The sequence below is a fragment of the Mustela nigripes genome, chromosome 1 (assembly GCF_022355385.1).
Source record: "Mustela nigripes isolate SB6536 chromosome 1, MUSNIG.SB6536, whole genome shotgun sequence".
NCBI classification, from domain to species: domain Eukaryota; kingdom Metazoa; phylum Chordata; class Mammalia; order Carnivora; family Mustelidae; genus Mustela; species Mustela nigripes.
In genome coordinates this window covers 247,545,932-247,570,604 of record NC_081557.1, presented here as the reverse complement: position 1 = coordinate 247,570,604, position 24,673 = coordinate 247,545,932, and the positions used below count along the sequence as shown (strand labels likewise).

The 24,673-nt window shown below is 37.7% G+C and overlaps 1 protein-coding gene across 1 annotated transcript in view; it reads right to left on the bottom strand.

Annotated features, from left to right (window-relative positions):
* Positions 1–491: 491 nt before the first annotated feature.
* Positions 492–24,673, bottom strand: part of SRP72 (signal recognition particle 72) — a 31,364-nt gene continuing 7,182 nt past the window's right edge. The window contains exons 4-19 of the mRNA XM_059384458.1: positions 24,524–24,667; positions 24,333–24,444; positions 23,039–23,070; positions 22,272–22,396; positions 22,123–22,180; positions 17,546–17,677; positions 16,399–16,527; positions 15,170–15,242; positions 14,897–14,961; positions 13,403–13,498; positions 12,040–12,143; positions 11,818–11,895; positions 10,723–10,860; positions 6,807–6,844; positions 3,170–3,329; positions 492–2,539 (exon numbers count right to left, since the gene is read on the bottom strand). Coding sequence (XP_059240441.1) covers positions 2,362–2,539; positions 3,170–3,329; positions 6,807–6,844; positions 10,723–10,860; positions 11,818–11,895; positions 12,040–12,143; positions 13,403–13,498; positions 14,897–14,961; positions 15,170–15,242; positions 16,399–16,527; positions 17,546–17,677; positions 22,123–22,180; positions 22,272–22,396; positions 23,039–23,070; positions 24,333–24,444; positions 24,524–24,667 — 1,662 coding nt within the window. The 3' untranslated portion in view covers positions 492–2,361. The remainder of the gene's footprint in view (positions 2,540–3,169; positions 3,330–6,806; positions 6,845–10,722; positions 10,861–11,817; positions 11,896–12,039; positions 12,144–13,402; positions 13,499–14,896; positions 14,962–15,169; positions 15,243–16,398; positions 16,528–17,545; positions 17,678–22,122; positions 22,181–22,271; positions 22,397–23,038; positions 23,071–24,332; positions 24,445–24,523; positions 24,668–24,673) is intronic.

Genomic DNA, 24,673 nt, shown 5'->3' with positions numbered 1-24,673 from the left:
CCTTAAAAAAAAAAGTATAAAAGTATACTTGAAAAGTATACAGATTTTTTTTGTTGTTGTTAAATTGCTCTCCATATACTTCACAATCTAAATTATCTTAACGCAATAAACTGGCTTTCTTTCATCAGGATCTACTGTTCAGATAGGCTTGTAAACAACAGTGAATGACAGGCTGTTTCCAGGTTTGAGTGAGTAATATGTTTTTAAGGTGAACAGTTTACAAGCAGCCTTGAAGATGCTGTGCTTAGTAACTTTAAAAATGTTTACTCCTCAGTTTGTTTATAAACACATATGAACATGAAGTTACATTGTAACACATATGAATCCAAAGTTGTCACTGAAGTTACAACTGGGTTCTCTCAGTTCCAGCAGATTAGTTTTGAAGCTTTCTGGGAAGGGCAAGAAAGAATTCTAGATAGTCAGCTCAAAATATTCTTAGATATACCAATCAGAAAGTCCTTTATAAAATGCCAAAACCCCAAACACCTTAATCTATACACACTGAGAGAATATTTTATTTTAAAATGTACCACAGTGAATCGATGTATCCATACTGGTTTTTATAAATGTACACACACACACACTTACACACAAAGTATATGTCCTTGATTAAAGACCTGTCCAAAAGAAATAATTACTAGAAAATTAATGTAGATGTTTATACTTCATTTGACAATTATGACTTATTTAAATTGAGGTTTCAGTTGCTTAGTAATGACTGGTAATAACAATGGCTAGTAATTCCAATGACTAACGAAATACAAATTTCACTGTTGGTGCCTTACTTGGGTCAAAATTTTTAACAATGGATAACTTTCACCAAAATTCTGGCTCAATTAACCTAAAAATGATTATCCTTCACCACAGAAATTTAATGGAATCCTAAATAACAGCTTACAAACAATTACTCCTGCGATGGGGTATATATTCAGAAGGAATAAGTCATCACTCTTACCAAAATATTCTTTAAGCTCAAAAAGTATTAGGTCATAATAAATCATTCATATATAAGAGGGTCTCTTGTTTAGATGTTACCTCAGATTCTGATTAGGCAGCACCACATTTCTTACTCTTGTAAAGGAGGAACGCCTTTTAAAAAACACCTCTGAAGAAGTTTCAATAGATATGTTCAGAGTCAAACACAGCAGCACTTTATTAACAAGGATGAAGTAATATCACAAGGAAATACTCAAAGTCTAAATTCAATGCTATCTTGGGCAGCACAAAATGAATACTAACAAGGGTGGCATCCCAGTGTGCCTGTCTCACAGCTGTTCAGTGGGAAAGTGGCCTATAAGCAAGGAAGACCAGAGCAACACCGACACCACACTGACTGTACAATACTTCATTACTTTGAGAAGGGTAATGAATACCTTACCCCAAATGACAAAGGCAAATCATTTTAGGATCTATTAACTGGGCCAAAAAGTTCTGTTAAGTTGCCTACTACGGAACTCTGGAAGATTTCCTCTCTACCTAGAAGTCACTGTTCATGCTCCTGACAGGACCATTAAATCTCTCTATCTGAGACACTCCAACCCATCTAACCTCAGAACGCTGGGTCTAGGGTTCAACTTCCTGCAACACTGATATATTTTCCTTGAGTTCTTTAATGGGGCTAATGTCAGCATAATATCATCATAATCTGGAAACAATATGGGGTGCAAAAGAGTCCTAATTTATATGTGTGTGTGTGTGTATGTACATACACACACATTTCATTACTATGTATTTAGTATGTATATATAGTTTCCCATACTCCAGGATCACATGACAGAGAATTTACTGTCAAAACTGATCACGACATTTACTTCAGTTTTTCAGTGGTCATTCATGTAATGAAGTGAAAAACACCAGTGTATTAGTAAGGTCCCTTTTTATCACATGATATTTCTAAGCAGATATATGGAATGCTCAGAAGATTCCACTTTCAGTCTCCTAAGGCCTCCTAAGACATAATTTAAAGTGGGATTTGATAGGAAAAAGTATCTTCAGGCTCCAGTTGAAACAGAAATAGGTTCTGTTTAAATCCTAGGAAACTCTGGATAACATGCCTTGTTTGTGAACCTGAAAAAACACCAGATCACAGCGCACAAAGAGAAAGAATGCAACAGAGATCAAGGTAGGAAAATGCCCAATTATTCTGAGTCCTTATCATCTGTGCAAAGCTAGGTGGTACAAGTAGGCCACGTCTGCCTAGGCAGAGTTTGAGCAAGGTATTTTTCTGTGTGATACCCAAGAAAATCATTTCATGAAAATGTGGGGATGGGAGAGGGAGTAGCTCTGTGCTTCTTGCTGTGTTACCTTTATTATGTTCCTAGTGTCAGTGAGACTAAAAATAGCCTGCAAAGAATGTTCTCATCACCAGCCACCTTTTCCACCTTTCTTCTTTTTCTGTTGCTGTTTCTTTTTTGTTGCTGGAGCCCCTGCAGGTTTCTGGTGTCTTGGGGGTATGATATTACTTGTAGATGCTGATGCTGTTGCTGCGCTGCCAGGTCTTGGGGAGGTTGGTGGGCTGCTCACAGTTTTACTGGCGTCCCTGAAATCATCAGATCAGGAGAGTGCTGGTCATTCATATATTCAACGAAGGAAAGGACTACAAAAACATATGTATGGGATTTCACTTTCTACTTCTAACAACCTCCCACACATATTCTATTTATTTTAAAGAGGGCTCCCAACTTCCCATCCATTTTTCTTTGGAATACAATATTTACTGCTTTAGAGTTACAGTAATATAAGGTACATGCCAATTTTTAGAAAGCATAGGAAAAAGAAAAAAAATTTAAATGACTTATAAACTTACAATGTAAGAATAACTTGTTTAGTAACATTTTTAATATTTCTAGTCATCTTATTTATAGTATCTGTTGTTCTTTATACTCAATTAGTTGAAGGATTCAGTGAAGTAAGCTTCCTTTTGAAGATACTGGAATCCTAACATTTACGATACAATTCTATAATCCTATATTCACTATATAATCAAACCAGAAACACCACCTTTTCTTTCCTTTACATACGCGTACTGGCAAAACACTTATTAAAGATAATTGATTGTATTCCTTATACTTAAAATATATCTTAAAAATTCTTACTAATGATACTGAGTCCATCTGAGAAAGAATCAACCTATGCTCTGAGTGACTTCAGCTGAGGAGCAATGACTTACAGTTCAGATGAAGCTCCTGCAGTTGCTCCCTGGGTCCCTTTTCCAATCTGATCCTTCTTTTTACCCTTCTTTCTTCCCCGGTAGTAAGAACGTTCTCGCATTGGTAGCCATCTTTCTGGGTCTGGGGTCACCTTTGGGTCATAATTCTTAGGCAATTTTCCTGTGTAATAAGTGATAAAGAAACAAGGTATGTCCACAATGTTTTCAAAATAGTTTGCTTAAAGAATGTGTCCAGGCCTGGGAATAAATAACATTAAAACTGAAATAAGTTCATCTGAGAAAGTTTTATTTGTATAATCTAGCCAGGGAAAAGACCTTATTAAGCATGACACAAAATTTTCCATCAAGGAAAAGACTTTACATATGTATCTATTAAAAAAATTTTTTTAAGTTTCATTTATTTTTAAATAACTTCTATATCTAATGTGAGGCCCAAACTCACAACCCTAAGATCAAGAGTTCTGACTGAGCCAGACAAGTGCCCCTATATAAAAAATATTTAATTTCATTTGATAAGAGATACATTTTTAACGGAAATAACAAAAAAAATTGCATATTATATAAGATAGTAGTCTGACATTCTTAATACAGAAAGAGGTCTTAATAATTAATAATTAATATTAATTAATTAATAGAAAGAGGTATTAATAATTATTAATAATTAATTAATAATTAATTTCTTTTGCAAAGAAAAACGGGCACTGCTGTAATTTGGGTAAGCCAGGAGAAACTGAAATCCGTAATCATGTGAAAAACTACTACCTCACGGGGCGCCTGGGTGGCTCAGTGGATTAAAAGCCTCTGCCTTCAGCTCAGGTCATTATCTCAGAGTCCTGGAATCGAGCCCCACATCGGGCTCTCTGCTCAGCAGGGAGCCTGCTTCCCCCTCTCTCTCTGCCTGCCTCTCTGCCTACTTGTAATCTCTGTCTGTCAAATAAATAAATAAAATCTTAAAAAAAAATACTATCTCACTAATTATAAATGAAAAAGGTAGCAAAATTCTATCAAACTAACAAATATTAAAAGCAGTAACAATACCCAGTGTTGATGAGACAGTAAAAAATACTCAACACTACGGCAAAAGCGTACAATGGTATAGCCTTTGTAGAGAGCAATTTAATTTGGCAGTACTAGTCAAAATTTATACTTCTAGAAATTTATCCTGCAGCTACCCATTAGACACAAAGTTATGTGCAAGAATATGGGGGCACCTTGGTGACTCAGTCAGTTGAGCATCCAACTCTTGATGTTGGCTCAGGTCATGATCTCAGGATCGTGGGACTGAACCTGTTGGGCTCCACGCAGAGTGGGGAGTCTCCTTTTCTCCTCCACCCCCGCTTGCACTCTCTCTAAAATAAATAAATCAATCTAAAAAAAGGAATATTCTCTATGGTATTCTTTAAAATAATAAACTAACTTGGGGCACCTGGGTGGCTCAGTTGTTAAGTATCTGCCCTTGGCTCAGGTCATTATTTCCAGGTCCTGGGATCAAGTTCCGTCTCTGGATCCTTGCTCAGCAGGGAGCCTGCTTCTCCCTCTCCCACTCCCCCTGCTTGTGTTCCCTCTCTCACTGTGTCTCTCTCTGTCAAATAAATAAATAAAATCTTAAAATAAATTAGTTAATTAAGTGTCTATCAATAGGAGAATTATTAAATAAACTGCAGTATGCCCATACTCAAAGCAGCTACAGCTATGGGGACACCTGGGTGGATCAGATGGTTAAGCATCTGCCTTCGGCTCAGGTCACTATCCCAGGGTCCTAGGACTGAATCCCACATCAGGCTCCTGGCTCTGATGGGGTCTTGCTTCTCCCTTTGCCTGCTGCTCCCACTGCTTGCGCATGCTCTCTCTCACCTTCCCTGTCCCCAACAAATAAAAAAATCTTAAAAAAAAAAAAATTAGAAGCTATAGCTATGGGTTAAAAAGTACATTTACATTTAATAATTTGGAGAAATGTCTGCACAATACACTCTAAAGTAGAAGATTAAAACAAATTATCCTGATGACATTGTTCATATCAATTTTGTAAAAACTTTTAGTGACTGAGCATGTAAATGTATAATAATATATGTTTCTATACACAAAAAAGTTAAATTGTAATTATCTCTGGCAGTATGAATTTTGGGGGAATTTTTCATGCTTTACTGCCATTGTTTGTTTGTTTTTAAGATTTTATTTATTTATTTGACAGAGAAAGAGATCAGAAGTAGTCAAAGAGGCAGGCAGAGAGAGGGGGAAGCAGGCTCCCTGCTGAGCAAACAGCCCGATGTGGGGCTCAGTCCCAGGACCCTGAGATCATGACCCGGGCCAAAGGCAGAGGCTTAACCACTGAGTCACCCAGGTGCCCCGCTTTATTGCCATTGTATAATGATGGAAGTTTTATTTGTTTTTAGAATGAGCATATATCGCTTTTAAGTTTTAAAAAATACCCAACTGGAAACCACAAAAATAGAAAAAACGTAAAATTGCAGGCTATTACTACCTGTAGTTATCAGTTGTTCCCTTGCAATATTACTAATACATAAAACAAATACTTAGCATTCGACTCAATCTCGGGTTTGTTGAGTTTAAGCCCCATATTGGGCATGGAGCCTAATTAAAAATAAGCTAAAGAAAGAAGGAAAGACAGAATGAATCTGATTTAGAGCAGAGATTTCCCAGACTCAGGAACAGGTAGATGGCTCCAGGCATAACTTCTGACTAGTTGAAGCCAAACATGATAATTCTACCTACTCTTGCCAGGAATTAAAAACACGGCCTAAACCAATCAATGCATGCCATTCCCCTGGTTAATGGTTCTGGCTTGGACACTGACCTATGTTGGCCCATGGCATTAATCAGAAAGACATGACAACTGCAGAAAGGCCCTCTCTGAACTGCTGGATGTAAGTGAAAAGCCCTGGGGGTGCCTGGGTGGCGCAGTCAGTTGAGCATCCAACTTTTGGTTTCGATCTTAGGGTCATGAGACTGAGCCTTGTGTTGCGCTCCACGCTCATCATGGAGTCTGCCTGTGACTCTCTTTCCCTCGCCCTCTGCCCCTGCCCTCTCCCACCCCCGCATCACTCTCTAAAATAAAAAAAAAAAAAAAAAAAAAAAGACAAGCCCCTACTGTTGCTAACAAATATATGACTCTAATGGGATTTGGTTTTGTATACAGACGAATAAAGAGATACAACTTCTAGATCAGTAAAGCTTTCCTATACACAGCAATTTTCATAAATATCCAGTCTGATGAGAGTTCAGTTTGTAGCTGAAAGCAGCCTAAAGAATAAAGGGCTTACTATGTACAAAGCATCATTCTGAGATCTTTACACATGTGGTATCTCATTTAATCCCATGAGGTATAAAATTGTCACATTCCATTTTATAGATGAAAAATTCGGGCAAGAACATTAAGTAATTCGTTTAGTCACAACAAAAGAGCAATGTTAACTACAGCAACAATCTGAATTCAGGCAATCAAACTCTCTAGAGCTGTAGTTTTTTTAAAAAATTAAATATTAGATATAGTCAAGATAAGCACCACTGTTCAAAGACAGTAGAGAGAATGGTATTTTTGTCCAAAGACTTTTATACTGGGCTAAACTCAAGCTTTTATCTTGTAAAAGCTAAAGATAAAAAAAGAAAAAATCCTTACCCTTCTTTTTTTTCTTCTTCTTTTTCAAATCTCCCTGTCTACAAAGAGAAGAAAAATCATTACCATCGTCATGATAAAATGTTTACACAGCATTAAACATGTGCAGAAGAGTGAGCTGGGTACTTTATCCTTAGGCATTTAAGATTTGGCTCTGTCTCACCAAAGTTAATGTTAACTAGCTGGGATACTAACACTGGTTAAGTTTATTTTATTTATTTATTTATAAAAAGATTTTATTTATTTGACAGAGACAGAGACAGTAAGAGAGGGAACACAAGCAGGGGGAGTAGGAGAGGCAAAAGCAGGCTTCCCACTGAGTAGGGAGCCCAATACCAGGCTCGATCCCAGGACCCTGAGATTATCACCTGAGTGGAAGGCAGATGCTTAACAACTAAGCCACTCAGACACCCCAATACTGGTTAAGTTTAATCAAGCTTCACACACTGTAGTTTTTGGGAAATGGTTTAGAGGAGTAGCAATGTTTTCAGAAAACAGGTATCATTTATACTGCCATACATTAAGTCTATATAAAAAAAGAAGAAATCTGCATAAGCATGAAAATCTATACTAATTTAAGTTACATGTTTGGCAAAACTAGAGAACAAATAACTAAACTCTTCGGCAAAAGAACATGTATGGTATCATACACGCAGAGACTATCCCTGGGAGGGTATGTAAGACAAGTAACATTGGTTGTGATCTTGGAGAGAGGAGAGCACACAGGGATGGGAAAAAGCTTTTACTTTCTGTTTTTATCTTCCAAATCTTAAACCTGGTGAGTTTGCTGAATCTTTAAAAATCTTTATTAGGGGAGCGCCTGGGTGGCTCAGTGGGTTAAAGCCTCTGCCTTCGGGTCAGGTCAGGATCCCAGAGTCTTTGGATCGAGCAGGAAGCCTGCTTCCCTCCCCTGACTCTCTCTCTGCCTACTTGTGATCTCTGTCTGTCAAATAAATAAAATCTTTAAAAAAAAAAACAAAAAACTTTATTAGGTACACTTAAAAAAGGGGGAGGCGCCTGGGTGGCTCAGTCATTAGGTGTCTGCCTTAGGCTCAGGTCATGATCTCATGGGATGGAGCCCATCAGACTCCCTGCTGGGCGGGAAGCCTGCTTCTCCCTCTCCCGCTCCCACTGCCTGTATTCCCTCTCTCGACGAGCTCTCTCTTTCTCTCTGTCAAATAATAAAATAAATAAAAATCTAAATAAAAAAAAAAAAAGGGAAGGCGTGCTGAAAGGAGCATGAGAAATTTTAAAAAAAAAACAACCATTTCAGAAAAATTAAGTACTCTGACAGCTATAAGAGGAAGACATAAAAATATCTCTGTACATAATCATACGTGATATGCCTCTATGGTCTATGGGAACTATGAAACAGTGAACTAAAAAGATGAGACAGCAACGATTTCTGCCGAGAATTCATTCTAACAAGCCATTCAATTGTGGAAATTCTTTCAGGGTATCCTGAAGAATAAGAAATCGAACACACAGTGTTGCACTTTAAAAAGACCTTCATCTCTCACCCGGACTATGTAACAGCCTCCTAAACTGTCTCTCTACAAATCACTCTCCAGCCATACCTGCAATTTCCCAAAGGTTCTCTGCCATTTGTTACTTATTTGCCTTTGCTCACACTTGGCCTAATTCATCCTCCTCAAGAGTCAACACAATCATCTCTTCTATGAGATGATTTCCTAACCCCCAACCGTCCCCAGGAAGGACTATACCATCCCCTCCCCCCGCCCCAGGGTACTCCTCTATGCCCTGCACAATCACAGAACATAAACCTTTATTGCAATTACTGCAATATTTTCTTCTGCTAGACTCAGGTTCTTTTAAGGGCAAGGACCATAACTTATTTTTTGTCAACAACATAATGTATCTTCAAAAGAAACTAAACCTCTGGGGTACCTGGCTGGCTCAATCAGTAGAGCACATAACACGATCTCAGGGTTGTGAGTTCAAGCCCCATGTGGGATATAGAGATTACTTAAAAATAAAATCCTAAAAAGAAAAACAAAACAAAACTAAACTCTTATATCGAAAAGTTAGCATAGAAGCCTTTAATAATACCTAATGAAAATAATGTGAAATAATGTGAAATTAAAAAGCCTTAATAATTATCTAAGGAAAAGGAGAGGATTAAAGGACTAGAAAAGAACTATATTCTAATTATTCAACTCTGAAAGAGGAAAAATAAATACTGAAATTAAATCGGGGCACCGGCTGGCTCAGTCAGTTAGGCAACCACCTGAGCACGGATGGATGGGGGGAGGGAGGGGGAGAGAGAGAGAAAGGGTGAAAGAGAGAGAGAGAGATAGAAGGAGGGAAGAGGAGGAGGGAGGAAGAAAACGTTTAAATAGGCATTATTTGAAAATTCCCTTAAGATTTGGCTTGAATTTTTCATTTTGGGGTTCTTTATAAAGTTTGAGATGGGACTCATATGATGAAATGGAATTTGGGAAAAGGTAGTATTTCTGAGCCAACAGTTCCTAATCTTAGTTTTAAAAATTAAGAGTAGGATGCCTGGGTGGCTCAGTAGTTAAGCATCTGCCTTCGCCTTGGGTTGTGATCCTGAGGTCCTGGGACCAAGTCCGGCTCCTTACTCAGCAGGAAGCCTGCTTCTCCCTCTGCCTGCAGCCACCCCTGCTTGTGCCTGCTAGTCCTCTCTCTGATTATAAAAAAAATTTTTTTGTTCTATTATGAGGATGAAAATGCTTTTTTACCAGAGTTCATAATGAAGTTACTCATATAGTGTTGCTGACATATTTTTAAGTTAGGAAAAAATTTACATTTCAAACGGCAGTCAGAAAAGGAGAAAACAGGGATGACTGAGTGGCTGTCATTAACCATCTGCCTTCAGCTCAGGTTAGGGTTAGATCTCAGTGTCCTGGGATCAAGCCCCACATCAGGCTCCCTGCTCAGCAGGGAGTCTGCTTCTCCCTCACACTCTGAGATCCTCCACCACCATTTGTGCTCTCTCTAGCTCCCTCTCTCTCAATAAATTTAAAAAAAAAAAAAAGTTTTTTTAAAACGGAGAAAACTGAAAAACCATGAAAGCCACAAATTTGGGGAAGGGTTAGATCTCTTCCATTCTCTATTCATTCCAAGTCTCTATTCATGGAATCTTAAACATTTCACTATAGGCCTCACTGTGTTTCTGAGATGGCCAGTGGAAGAATAAAAAGATTTGACTTCGTAAAAGTTAATGAAGCTAGCTAATCTTTCCTCCAAATCAGCAAAATAAACCTCATCTGAATTGAGTATAGAATGACTAAATGATGTGCTAAATATACATAAAAAATTTACAGGTAAATAAAGTAGGGGACAACCAGCTAATGGAATACTATGTATAAAAAAACGAAATATGTCTATATTAAGAATACAGAGAAGGGACACCTGTGTGGCTCAGTTAAATGTCTGACCTGGGCTCAGGTCATTATCTCAGGTCCAAGGACTGAGCCCCGCCTTGGGGCTCCCTGCTTCTCCCTCTGCTCCTCACCTCTGCTCATGCTCTCTTTTCTCTCAAGCAAATAAATAAAATCTTAAAAAAAAGAAAAAAAGAACATGGAGGAATCTCCACAACTTAGTAAATGAAAGCAAGGTAGAGAACATTATCCCCTTCTGTAAAAAAATGATAAGTAAATCAAAAAACCCAAGGAAAATATTTCTAAATCACCTTTGTGTGTAAACACAAAGAAGATCCTGAAGGATATACACTCAATACAAAAGGTTCATTTGGGGGTGTGATGGGGGGAAGTGGTAAACAGAACGAGGACTAAGAATTGGGTATAGCAAAAAAGAGGGTACAAAGAAACAAGAGGGACTTAACCTTTATTCGGGAGGAATTTCAGAGAATGCATTTTTCATTCCTTATGTAATTTAAAGTCCACATTAGTGAAGGTTACAACGAAAATATTACCCTTGCTCCTTTGGTTGACTATCTCCAGCAACTTTTCCACCCTTTTTCCGAATGTAAGTAGCACCAGGAGAATTTTCAAGAGCCTCCACATCTACTTTTAGAGACATGCTATCTGATGAGGGCAGGTGTTTACTAAGGCTGAAATCGAACAGGAGTTCAGGAACACAATGTATACACATATATATGTCTGCCAAAAGAAAAGTCTTTTTTTAAAATATCCTTTCTCAAAAGTGAAAAAAAAAAAAGTTCTCAAATCTTCTATAGAATAACAAATTAGGGGCGCCTGGGCGGCTCAGTCCATTAAGAATCTGCCTTCGGTTCAGGTCATGGTCCCAAAGTTATGAACTGGAACCCTTAATTGGGCTCCCTGTTCAGCAGGGAGTCTGCTTCTCCCTGTCCCTCACCTCCGCTCATGCTGTCTCTCTCTCAAATAAAATTAAAAAAATAAATAACAAATCAGTTGATAAGTTCAATTATATATTACATACCCTGAAAAAATAAATCATAATCTAATCATCTATTCGTTAACTCAGTGCTGTACTTCAAGATGGGGTTTAATCTCTATTCCAAAACAACTACCAAACATAGATTTGCTCGCCACAAAGGTCTGACTTGTGGCTACTTCCATGACTCCACCTTGGGTTTGGGAGCACACCCTGATGAGGCTATGATCCAAACTCAGCCAATCAGGGCACTGAATCTCTTATCTTCAGTAACTGTTAGGCATGTGATTTAAGGCAGTTCAGTGAGAATGACATTTCAGAATCTTTCACAACTACCCAAATAAAATATGCTTTTTCTTTTTCTTTCTTTCTTTTTTTTTTTTGTGGCTGGACTTGAACCTGAAGAGATATAAACTGCATCTTGACTTCATTTTTGCTTCTGGATCAAACCGTACCCCAAGTTGGATCTATCACTGTATTTTTCAGTCATGTTGATCAATAAATTCTCATTTTTACTCTTACTAGTTAGAAGAGTGCTCCGTTTGTTTGCTGAAATTTACAACAGAAAAAGCCATGGTCAAAATAGGTATTGGAAGGGATCTAGCATGCTACTTGGGAACTGTCTGGAATAATAAAAAGCTCAAAAGGATACGCTTTTGCCTTCTCAGGATCTACAAGTGAGTAAGCAGAAATAAGTTGCGCCAGGGTGTGAATATCTTTTGGATTTTGTCTAAAAAAAAAAAGAAAGAAAGAAAGAAAGAAAGTTAGTGAACAGTTTATGAACCTGGAAAAAATAAACAAGCAAAATAACCTCCTTGTATCAAATAACAGCAATAAAATTTGCATTTTTACATCTTCAGCTTTCAGAACTTACTTCCATAGCTGTTCTAGGTCACTAATTGCCTCTTTCTTCCGCCCATATTTGAGTTTGAAGTTTGCAGCTTCTCTTATCAAGGACAAATGAGCAGAAGATTTGGGCTAAAGGTTCAATAAAAAAGGGAAAAAATTTTAACTTAGACATCTACCAAGCACATGAAGTTACTATATTCATTAGACCCTTAAGATGGACCTATCTATTAAATTCCTCAAAGTTTGATTGAATGAACTAAACAACAACAACAACAACAACAAAATCACACAAACATACAGGGAGGGAGGTAGACAAATTATACAAGTGATGGCCAATTTTTCAGTGTATGAATTTGGATCACAGCCTATCTTGTTTTAGATTGTTCACAATTAGAAATATTTCCTTATATGGGACGCCTGGGTGGCTCAATTGGTTAGGCAGCTGCCTTCGGCTCGGGTCATGATCCCAGCGTCCTGGGATCGAGTCCCGCATCAGGCTCCTTGCTCAGCAGGGAGCCTGCCTCTCCCTCAGCCTCTGCCTGCCATTCTGTCTGCCTGTGCTCGCTCTCTCTCCCTCTCTCTCTGAAGAATAAATAAAATCTTAAAAAAAAAAAAAAAGAAATATTATAATCAAATCTTAAAGATATGTCACCACAGTTCTCAAGCATTAATGCAGTATTTCCCAGAACACTGCTATCCCTCTACTGTCAATAGCGCCAACAGTATAAATGCCACCTGTGTGCGTGTGTATTTATAAGCTGGATACTGCCTATGCAGAGACTCATGCTGGAAAAAAATGAAGATGTTCCTGTTCCATGTAAATATGAGATACAATTATTTTTTCTTTTTTAAAAAGATTTTATTTATTTATTTGACAGAGAGATAGAGCACAAGAAGGCAGAATGGCAGGCAGAAGGAGAGGGAGAAGCAGGCTCCCCGCTGAGCATGGAGCCAGATGCGGGGCTCAATCTCAGGGCCCTGGGATCAGGAGCTGAGCCAAAGGGAGACGCTTAATGATTGAGCCACCCAGGCGCCCCATGAGATAGAATAATCGCACATATTGATGTTCCACCACTTACTACCATCCACAAGCTCTCTAGCCACTAAAGATGAGCACTCCCATATGTGCTCATGTATTATCTTTTGAGATTATACACAAATACACATAATGAACCAGAAAGGACTTCAAAACCGTAACTGAGCTTTTTTTTTCATTTTGAAATAATTATTATTTCTAGTAGCTTTGTTTGGATCTGGTATACTTAAAAAAATTAATTTGACAATCTAACAGTATAGTGACTTGGAATATTTCAATTCTCGTAACTTGAGCTCACTCCTACACCTTTTTAGTTTTAGACAGAAACATGGCCTCAAAACAATTTACTTACCTGATGATTTTGATACCACTGGATAGCTTGCGTGAAGACCTCAATGGCACTATCAATATCCTCCTCGTGGCTGTACATAGTCACTAATGCAGATACCTACCCAGACAAAAGTATAAATTAATGAATAAAATTTCCCTTTCTCTCCCAGAATAAGCTTTTTGAGAATGAAAAAATTAGGAAAAAATAGCAAATAAAAGTTGTTAGGCTCCCTGCCTATACCAAATTCATCATAAAAATTATTATATTTCTGGGCCATAATAACTAGAAATATCATATACAACCATGGTTCCTAAATACAAAGGTAGTTATCTATAAAATATAACTTTTCTCTTAAACCAGTGTCAGTTCACACTTTGTTACTAGTGCATAGCAAGGTAAGTGTAACAGTTGAGAATAAGTGCTTAGAAAATTAGTTTATATAATAAAACACTGCTGGGACATCCAATGTGTGATCAGTGAGCTACACACCAGTGTGGCTAAATTTCCATGGTAAGTTCTATCTGGCCTGAGCTACAAAAGGCCAGTGAAAAGCCTGCCGGTGTGTTGGAGGGACAGCAAGGAGACCCATGTGGCTAGAGCAGGGCGAGAGTAGGAGGAGCAGCATGAGATGAGGACAGAAAGGAAACAGAAACAAGAAGCTGGATTGTTGAGAAAATCATTAAAACTGATGAATCCCCAGCTAAATTGATCAGAAAACAAAAAAGAAGCCCTGAATAGCCAGTACCAGGAATGGGAGAGGGTCTTTAGATATTAAAGGGATAAACAGGAAATACCTGAACAACTTTTATGCCAGTAAGTTCCCCAATGATGAAATGGACAAATTTCTTGAAAGGTAATAGAAGGCCGGATATGAAATTTTAGGAATTTGTATTTGATTCTAATATAGAATAATTATAGTCCAGTCTTGAAAATGTTAATCTTCAAAGGAGAAAACATTATCATAATAGTATTATATATTTAGAGTGCCAACTGTAAACGAGCTGTATTAGAGGATACAGACATGAATAAAAGTGTCTAATCAATAAATGTACATACCACCACCAACAGCGTTAGTCTCTATTTTGAAACAGATGCTTTCAAAGCTATATTGGTGATTTCAATCTGTGATGACTGAATCAACAGAACTAAAAACTACATTTATTAGCCACTATCACTAAATTTTTTAACTCAAAATATCACACTGAAGACATGATAAAATAATTTAGGCTAAGAAATTCCCTATACGGGTCTTAGGTTGTTTAAGGTTGGCTTTTAGTGATAATATAAGGCTTAAATAGTGCCTGGCATATTTGCCTGAATAATAAATCAATCCAAAGCAGAACACAAAATGACATTAAATGCAGACCAGATAAGTAACTTATTTTCACCACTACTCCTACGAATAAACTACTACTCCTATGAATAAACAGAAATTAAATACAAAGAAACACCAAACATACCAATAGACTATATAATCCCACTGCTTTTATGGTCTTATTTTAGTTATAAACTCACCATGCCTGGTTTATGCTTTAACTCTTCTATGCTTCTCAATATTAGACATGCTTTGGATATATTACCTTAAGAAATTAAAAACATCATCATCATTATCATACTGAAGTAAGCTTATTATTAAAAACAACAACAAATTTAAGTCCTATTTTGTAGAATCTCAAAAAAAAATTTTTTGCCCAATTTTTAAAACCACATAGTTCACAACTACTTCAGAAACAATTCAACCATGTTTCCATTAAAATATTTTAGTCATGATGAAATAATTATTAATACCTTGGGAAATTTTCAGCTGTGCCATGGTCAGCTTAATTTCAGCTGCATTTTCTGGATGCTGATCTGAAAACTCCTAAAACATTTTTAGTTGGAGAAAAAAACAAACAAACCACAATTTACACAACTAACAACACACAGTTCAATTATCACTTCTACACAGAACTTAAAATCCAATGTTTTGTTTTTTTTAAAGATTTTGTTTATTTATTTGACACTGAGAGAGATCACAAGTAGGCAGAGGCAGGCAGAGAGAGAGAGGGGGAAGCAGGCTCCCCATTCAGGAGAGGGCCCGATGTGGGGCTCGATCCCAGGACCCTCAGACAGGACATGAGCCGAAGGCTGAGGCACAACCGACTGAGCCACCCACCTTTAAAATATTAAAGTCTGGTTTCAGGTCAAAATTTTAATTCTGGAAAAATTTAAAATTATGCTCTGAAAGTGTAATAATACCAAGTTCCAGGAAATCACAATTAGAGAAATAATAAGATTACTACATAGTTTTGTTTAATAAAGTAAAATACTCAAATAGATGCTGCCTCCTTACTGAGGATACCAGCTAGGTAATTTTGCCCTTCAGGATGGTCCTAATTTTACCCTGTTCAACTTTCCAGGATATTGAACCCTCAGGAATTTCAAACATGTAATCTAATAGCTGATTTAGGATGATGAAAACCAAGTTAGTATCTCTGTATTGTTTGAGGTTTTGGACTGGGACTCATTGGAAAATACATTACTGGAAAAAAGAGGTTAAGCAAATTCTGGCATCATAAACCTAAAACAAACCTTTAACTCATGCTAAATTGATCTTCAAATGAAAACCATTCTTCAGGTTTATGGTAAACAACCACTAATACAAATGTTTTAAAAAATTTTTTTTAAAGTAGGCTCCCGACCCAATGTGGAGCCCAGCACAGGGCCCGAACTTACCCACCCTGAGATCAAGACCTGAGCTGAGATCAAAAGTCCAACACTCAACCAACTGAGGCACCCTGGTGCCCCAAAATGTATATTAATGTACGTAAAATGTACGTTAAACATAAAACATAAAATGTACATAAAACAAAGCTGTAGCTCAAGAATTCACTACAGTGACACTTTGGAATTTGTCTAGTGGTATGTTACCTATTAGTTTTCCCACTACATTTGCAAGTTTGCAGACTACTATAATGAAAATGAAAGAATGATGCAACTACATGACAACTTATTAAAAATTCAAATAATTCCTTTACCTGAAGCAGCTCTATCGCTTTTGCATGTTGCTTTTCACGGCAGAGCTGGGCAGCTTGGATTAATACAGGCAGGAGATGCTCAGGACTTTGGGACTGTAAACTGGCAGATATTTTGCGGCACTGTTCTGCCTAAAAAACAGCATTTCCCCCCCAAAAATAAGCTGGTTAATGAAAAGTGACCAAAAAGAGAAAAGGAGGGATGGGGATGGAAGGGAAAGGAGCTCAGCTGAAAGACAATAGTGAAGAACTCTCTGGATAAAGAAGTGGTTTATAGTGTCTATTCTCAATTTTTTCCTGTAAGAAGATTTCCATTTATTGAATTTAAGCTATGAGTTGCAAAAGGATTTAGGAAAGGACTAGTTCTTTGGGTGGCGGTGGTGGGCAAAAGGAGAAAGAGAGAATCTTAAACAGGTTCCACGCCCAGCTTAGATCCCAACACCCAACAAGGGCTTGGTCTCACAACCCTGAGATCATGACCTGAACCAAAATCAAGAGCTGGATGTGTAACCCACTGAGGCACCCACGCATCCGAGAAAGGACTAGTTCTAAATATTAATTTGGATGCTTAAGTTCCAGAGTTTTGTTTAAAAAAAAAAAATACAAGTATCACCCTTTACTTAAAGCAACAAAATGTATAGGTATTTCTTGCCGAAGTATTCAAGAATAATCTGGCTCAGTTCTACATAATAAAAATGTTACTGCCTCTCACTCTCCCACTGAAAACCTCTGCTATGGAAGAATATGAAATCTTTAGAATTAATTCGGATTAGAATTAAAATTGATCTCCTCAGCATTTGCAACTTGAATAATTATGCACAAACTATAATGAAAGACAGATCTTAAACCTATAATCAAAGTTGACATCTCTGATGATTTCTACTTTAATTCAGAGAAATCAGAAATAAGATGAGAACAGTACCTCACTTACAAGTGTGGAAAGTGCTCTCTTCCTTTTAAAAGGTAGCTATAGACCTTTGCAAATAATTGGGAAAATCACTTGTTTAACAAAATCTATGAAATATAACATTCTGAAACATACACTGGTGTAAGACAAAAAATATACACAGATTGGACTGTTACATCCATTATGCCTCATATGCCATACTCCAAAAGGGTTAGCTAGAGCAATGAGAGATTTGTTACTTACCTGATTTGTGTACATAGCAAGTAAAGCTTTGTTAAATTCTATAGCTTGCAGCTGTTTCTTAGAAAGCTTAAACTCTACTCCTTCTGCATTGGTTAATTTCACCTTCTTCTTGGAGTCAAAGACATTTTGGTCCTGACAAAGAAAAGTTCATCTGCCATTAACAGCAATCTCAGACTTTAACCCTTTAACACTTCAAGATTTTACTCCTCTTCCATTTAGTTATTTTATACACAAGAGAGCTTGAAAGATAATACATCTACCTGGTTAGGTTGTTTAAACCCCTAAAAAATCTGTCTTGGGTTCTTGGTTTTCTTTTGATTTATCCTTCCACTATTAACTGCTTGTTTTGAGCTTCTTGAAGAAAAGTGGACAGAACAAATCTGACACTGGAAATCAGGACTACAAAGGTACAAAGAAAGCTACAATCTACAAACTATGAATGAGGAAAGTAATTCTTTCCTCTTTGAAAGTCACTGTGTAAGCAAATCATTAAAATTCACAAATAGATTCACACCCCTTTTGAAACCATTTTTAGCAAAAAAAGCTAATGTAACATAGCTACTATTTTTCTTTTCCTTAAGGCCCTTCTCACCTAGGCAGTAGCTCAAAGAAGCTCAAATTCCCAAACTTCTATGTGCAGCACACACAGTGTAATCTGCCTTTTAAAAATCCTGTTAAGGGGGCGCCTGGGTGGCTCAGTGGGTTAAGCCTCTGCCTTCAGCTCAGGTCATGATCCCAGGGTCCTGGGATCGAGCCCCACATTGGGCTCTCTGCTCGGCAGGGAGCCTGCTTCCTCCTCTCTCTCTGCCTGCCTCTCTGCGTACTTGTGATCTCTCTCCCTCTGTCAAATAAATAAATAAAATCTTTAAAAAAAATAAAAAAATAAAAAAAAAATAAAAATCCTGTTAAGAATTACACAATGTCCGGGCGCCTGGATGGCTCAGTGGGTTAAAGCCTCTGCCTTTGGCTTAGGTCATGATCTCAGGGTTCTGGGATCAAGCCCTGCATCAGGCTCTCTGCTCTGCTCTCTGCTCTGTGGAGAGCCTGCTTCCCCCACACCTGCCTGCCTCTATGCCTACTTGTGATTTCTCTCTCTCTGTGTCAAATAAATAAATATCATCTTTTAAAAAATATATATTCACAAATAAGTGATAAACTATGTTTTTTTTCTTTTTTTTAATTTATTTTTTATTTTTTATAAACATATATTTTTATCCCCAGGGGTACAGGTCTGTGAATCACCAGGTTTACACACTTCACAGCACTCACCAAAGCACACACCCTCCCCAATGTCCATAATCCCACCCCCTTCCCCCAAACCCCCTCCCCCCAGCAACCCTCAGTTTGTTTTGTGAGATTAAGAGTCACTTATGGTTTGTCTCCCTCCCAATTCCATCTTTAAACTATGTTTTTCAAACCAGGTCTTCTACTAGTTTGAAGACTAAAAGGAGACAAAGAAGAAATCTAAAATAAATACCACTTATTCTGAGTTTGAAGCTTCAAACCACTGTAAAATTATTTTAACGTACAGCAAAAAACTTTCATATATATCAATTTTTTTTTTTTAAAGATTTTATTTACTTGAGATAGAGAGAGAAAGCACAAGCTGGGAAGAAGGACAGAGGGAGAGGGAGAAGCAGACTCCCTGCTGAGCAGGGAGCCCAACGCAGAACTAGATTCCAGGACCCCAAGACCATGACCCAAGCCAAAGGCAGACAGTTAACCGACTGGGCCACCCCGCTGCCCCACACATAAATCAATTAAGAAACCAGATTTCTGGGCGCCTGGGTGGCTCAGTGGTTAAGCCACTGCCTTCGGCTCAGGTCATGATCTCAGGGTCCTGGGATCGAGTCCCGCATTGGGCTCTCTGCTCAGCAGGGAGCCTGCTTCCTCCTCTCTCTCTCTCTCTGCCTGCCTCTCTGCCTACTTGTGATTTCTCTCTGTCAAATAAATAAATAAAATCTTAAAAAAAAAAAAGAAAAGAAAAAAGAAACCAGATTTCTAGTTGGTTCTCCTCTGTACTCTTTTAATACTTCAATTCATCATGCATACCACTGCCAGACTTCTCTTAAACTTTGTTATCATGGCACTTACTAAAAAATTTGATTTTCAAGGCCTTCTATACCATACGGTTCAATCTAAACTTTTAAAAATTTTGGGGGCACCTGGGTGGCTCAGTGGGTTAAAAGCCTCTGCCTTCAGCTTGGGTCATGATCCCAGGGTCCTGAGATCAAGCCCCACATCGGGCTCTCTGCTGAGTAGGGAGCCTGCTTCCCCCCTCTCTCTGCCTGCCTCTGCCTACTTGTGATCTCTGTCAAATAAATAAATAAAATCTTAAAAAAAATTTTTTTTAAATTTTAGCTAGCATGTATGTATCCTCTTAATTTCTGTTTTCTCACTTTCTTCCCCTAACTCATAAGTATTTCTCCGTATTCGTTTGCTTATGCTGTTGTTTAACCTTCAAACCATAACTCTCTTTATCAAGGGTCAGCTACAAATTTGCCAGCTCAGAGATCTTTTCTTTCGCCAATACTGTAGTTAAAAGTAAAAAATTTAAACATGCACAATTTTTTTTCAATATCAGAATGAGACTTTTAAATGATGTAATGATTGAGACTGACTTTCATTATTTCTTTTGCATTATCTATTGAATTCAGCACTATTTTGAATAAAAAGTCTGTTGACTCAAGAAAGTTAGGGTGGTATATCCTTCTCCCTCTGTGATCTCTCTTGCTCTCACTCTCTCTCAAATAAATACATTTCTTAAAATCTTAAAAAAAAAAAATAGAGATGGGTGCCTGGGTGGTTCAGTCTTTTTAAGCATCTGCCTTCAGCTCAGGTCACGATCTCAAGGTCCCAGGATCGAGCCTCCCATTGGGCTGCCTGTTCAGCATCGAGTCTGATTCTCCCTCTCTCTGTGATCTCTCTCTCACTCTCTCTCAAATAAAGTTTTAAAAAATATATTTTTAAAAAAGTTTGGTATATACTTAACAACAAGATTAAGATATCTAGTGTTTCACACACTCTCCTTCCCGTAATTATAACAGGTAAAATGAAATCATCCTCACAGCATTTCAAATAATTCACACACACAGGCAAGTATATAATGTTGCTAAGATTCAAATGCCAGAATCAATTTTTGAAAACCTAAACCATGCCAAAGGCCTGCAACATGTTCTCTCTACTACTCTCTCTAATGCCATCATCTCAGCTCTGGAGCCCTCTGAATTTCTGCTATTGGAGGAGGGAAGTACCATGAAGGACTTTGTGGAGTCGAGACACTAGAATGTGAATCCAAGTTCTACCTCTAACAGGCTGTGACCTTATACAAATTACTTAACTCCTTTTAGCCTCAGATTATATTCCTACAAATTGGAGGCAAGTACTGCCACTTAAAAATATAAGAAGATAGCACTTGAAAAATCACAATTTATCAAAAGAAATCAAATGTTACTTTTCTTTTTTAAGATTTATTTATTTATTTGACACAGAGAGAGGTCACAAGTAGGCAGAGAGGCAGGCATCGAGGCAGGTAGAGAGAGATGGGGAAGCAGGCTCCCTGATGAGCAGAGACACTGATGCAGGGTTTGATCCCAGGACCCTGAGATCATGACCCAAGCCAAAGGCAGAGGCTTAACCCAGTGAGCCACCCAGGTGCCCCAAACATTACGTATTTTCTACAGACTTTAATTTCAACTCTGAAATGTTCTTCCATTAAAACAATGTTCTAGGGGTGCCTGGGTGGATCAGTGGGTTAAAGCCTCTGCCTTCGGCTCAGGTCATGATCCCAGGGTCCTGGGATCGAGCCCTGCATCGGGCTCTCTGCTCAGCGGGGAGCCTGCTTCCTCATCTCTCTCTGCCTGCCTCTCTGCCGACTTGTGTTCTCTGTCAAATAAATAAATAAAATCTTTTAAAAAAATGTTCTAAATGGTGGTTAATTTTACTAGTACAGTACTCTTTAGGATCATTTATATTCATAATTTTTTTTAATAATTTTTATTTTTTTATTTGACAGACAGAGATCACAAGTAGGCAGAGAGGCAGGCAGAGAGGAGGAAGCAGGCTCTCCGCCGAGCAGAGAGCCCGATGCGGGGCTCGATCCACGACCTGAGCCGAAGGCAGAGGCTTTAACCCACTGAGCCACCCAGGCGCCCCCATATTTGTAATATTTTATATGTGGCTTTGGGGTGGGCATGTCTCCCTTTCCCCAAGATAAAAACCACCAGAAAGAAAAAAATTGTATAACGAAAACTTGTCCTCAGACTCACTAGATGAAAATGACACATAAAATACACACATGCTTAGTTTAAAACTCCGAACAATTTATTTTTCAATATATAGATTCTCCACATTATTATAAACTGGGAAAAGGGTAAGACTGTCCAGAGATTGTAACTGCAAAAAAGTTTTATTAGCTGAATATAGCATGCAGAATCCTCATCATAAAAGTTAAGCTGTGATTGTGATTTTGCTACAACCAGACTATGCTACAGAAAAAAGAAGTTAACCTAGGATGAAGCAGATAATATGTTTTCAATGTAAAATACAAGTTTAAGAAAGCCATGGATAAGCCATACCTTGTTAATAGTAATGATGTTGTTTGCAATCACAGCTAGCAATCCCACATCTGTTGGCCTGTGAACAATAAGCAACAGTCAAAAAGAAACAAACTTTTAAAAGAGACTTCACCCCTATAAAAGGTACTTCATTTTAATAACTTACTTACTTTAGTTTTATTATCTGATTGTAAAGTTGCAACGCTTCCTCTGTACGACCCTGCAGCTGCAGAATATAGGCCATCTGCCCATGAATGATGGCCAGTTCTGCCTGTGGGTCTTCCTCAGTCCCATCCTAAGGAGAAAAAGAAATCCCCCCCACCCTGTAAATTCTCCAAATCCATCTCCATATTTACGAAGTATTCCAAACACTAAAAAGGTACACAATCTTAAAGAGAACTTATGATTTTCAGAAAACTTTCCTTAGAATCAGTTTGCTTAAATTTAGGAATTTGATAAAGGTGATTTCAAAGGCAAATTACTGTGTAAACAGGTGAGCACCAGAAAACAATAAAAGACTGGTGAAAAGGCTAACAACTGTTAAGGACCCTATAATGAAACTACTTCATGACTGTCTTTAAGACAACTGGAAATCATGACGGTTGGATTATTTGTGGTTCATTTAAGAAATATGCATGGGATCCCTATGAAAAGACCCACATGCAAAGATCTGAGCCTTACCTCTAAAACAAGAGAATGAATTTATATTAATATAAATTTAAAATAAAATGGATATGGCATATGAAAATTCTGGTATTGTAATTTCCCAGCCTAAGACTCCAATCAAATAATTGATCAAGAGGATTTTTTACTATGATTTATATTTAATAAATCACCACCTATTCTAACAAGTCAATAAATACTACAATGAAGCGCCCTACAAATTTATATTAGTCAGAAGTGTAAAATTTGGGTTTAATAACAGGGGAATACTTACAGAATCTTCTGATAATGAGCGGCGGCAAAGATCTATAGGAAAAAATGATTTTAAAATTAATATTGCAGGGTAACTCTCATTCCTTTCACCATTCTGAAGAGTAAGAATTAAATTCTTGGGCAGAAGATTTCAAGATAATTTTAATAACAAGCAAATTCGTAATTTATTATTAGCATCAACATAAATAATAATAAACATTACATAAATACTATCAGTCCTGGACTATTCTAGCTCTCTGGCATTTTTCTTTCATTTGTAATCTCTAGGTTAAAAAAAAAATTAAGGGCATTGAAAAAATATAAATGCAACAAATGTTCATCGCAAAAAAAATCAATGACAAAAATGTAGTAAAGACAATAATCCCACCACCAAGAGACAACCACTATTAGCATTTTCATTACTATTTTTAAAATGAGGGCCCCTGGGTGGCTCAGTGGGTTAAGCTGCTGCCTTCGGCTCAGGTCATGATCTCAGGGTCCTGGGATGGAGTCCCACATCAGGCTCTCTGCTCGGCAGGGAGCCTGCTTCCTCCTCTCTCTCTCTCTGCCAGCCTCTCTGCCTACTTGTGATCTCTCTCTGTCAAATAAATAAAATCTTTAAAAAAAAAAAATTTTTTTTTTTAAATATTTAAAATGCAAAGGCACAGCTGCTTTTAAAATGAAAGTGTGATATTCCATATACTATTTTGAAACCTCCCTTTCCCATTTATTATATTCTGGACATCTTTATAATAAAGATCTACATTATTACTATTTTTTTAAATCAAGGCTTTTTAAAAAAAAGAGATTTATTTATTTATTTATTTTAGAGGGGGGGGGGAGAGGGAGGGATGGAGGGGAGAAGCAGACTCCCTGCTGGGCACGGAGCCTGATGTGGAGCTAGATCCCAGGACCCATGAGATCATGATCTGAGCCAAAAACCAGAGTAGGACCTTTAATGGACTAAGCCACCCAGGTACCCCTAGATTTACATTTTTATTTTAAATGACTGCACGATGTGTTTATGTCAGATGTTTATGTTATGTTTATGTTAGATGTTTACCTCAAAAATAAGGTCTGGTATGGATGAAAATGGACAAGTACTCTGGCTTAGGGATTAGACACAAATAGGGAAGATATGCTAAACTGCCAAGAGAAAGGCTAGATGAACTTTGAGAAATTCCCACTGCATCATATAATTTCCAATTATATAGTTTCCAATTATAAATCTCACAAAAATCAAATTCAATTTTTGGAAATAATGTTTTAAGTTATACGCACATTACAATTACACATAATTTTAATAAACTTCCAACCTTCAGCTTTTTGCAGGATTTTCATTGCTTGGCTCAGCTGGCCTTGTCCTATCAGAGCACATGCAGCATTGTAGCATAGTTCGTGTGTGCCTTCTTGGAGGCCCAAGTTCTCCTGTCAAGGAGCAAAATACCAGTCAAACACTAGACAGGAATCTCATTTCATAGCTGTGTGGGTACACGGGGATACTCACTGGAACCACTTTTTCCCAATTGCTTTGAGCTGCAACTACTGCTGAAAGGTTTGTTTTTCTCTCTTCATCATAATCATCTTGGGAGTTTCGGACGAGATCTCTATACACCACTAAGCATTCATCATAGCGTTCTAATCGGTATAACTACGG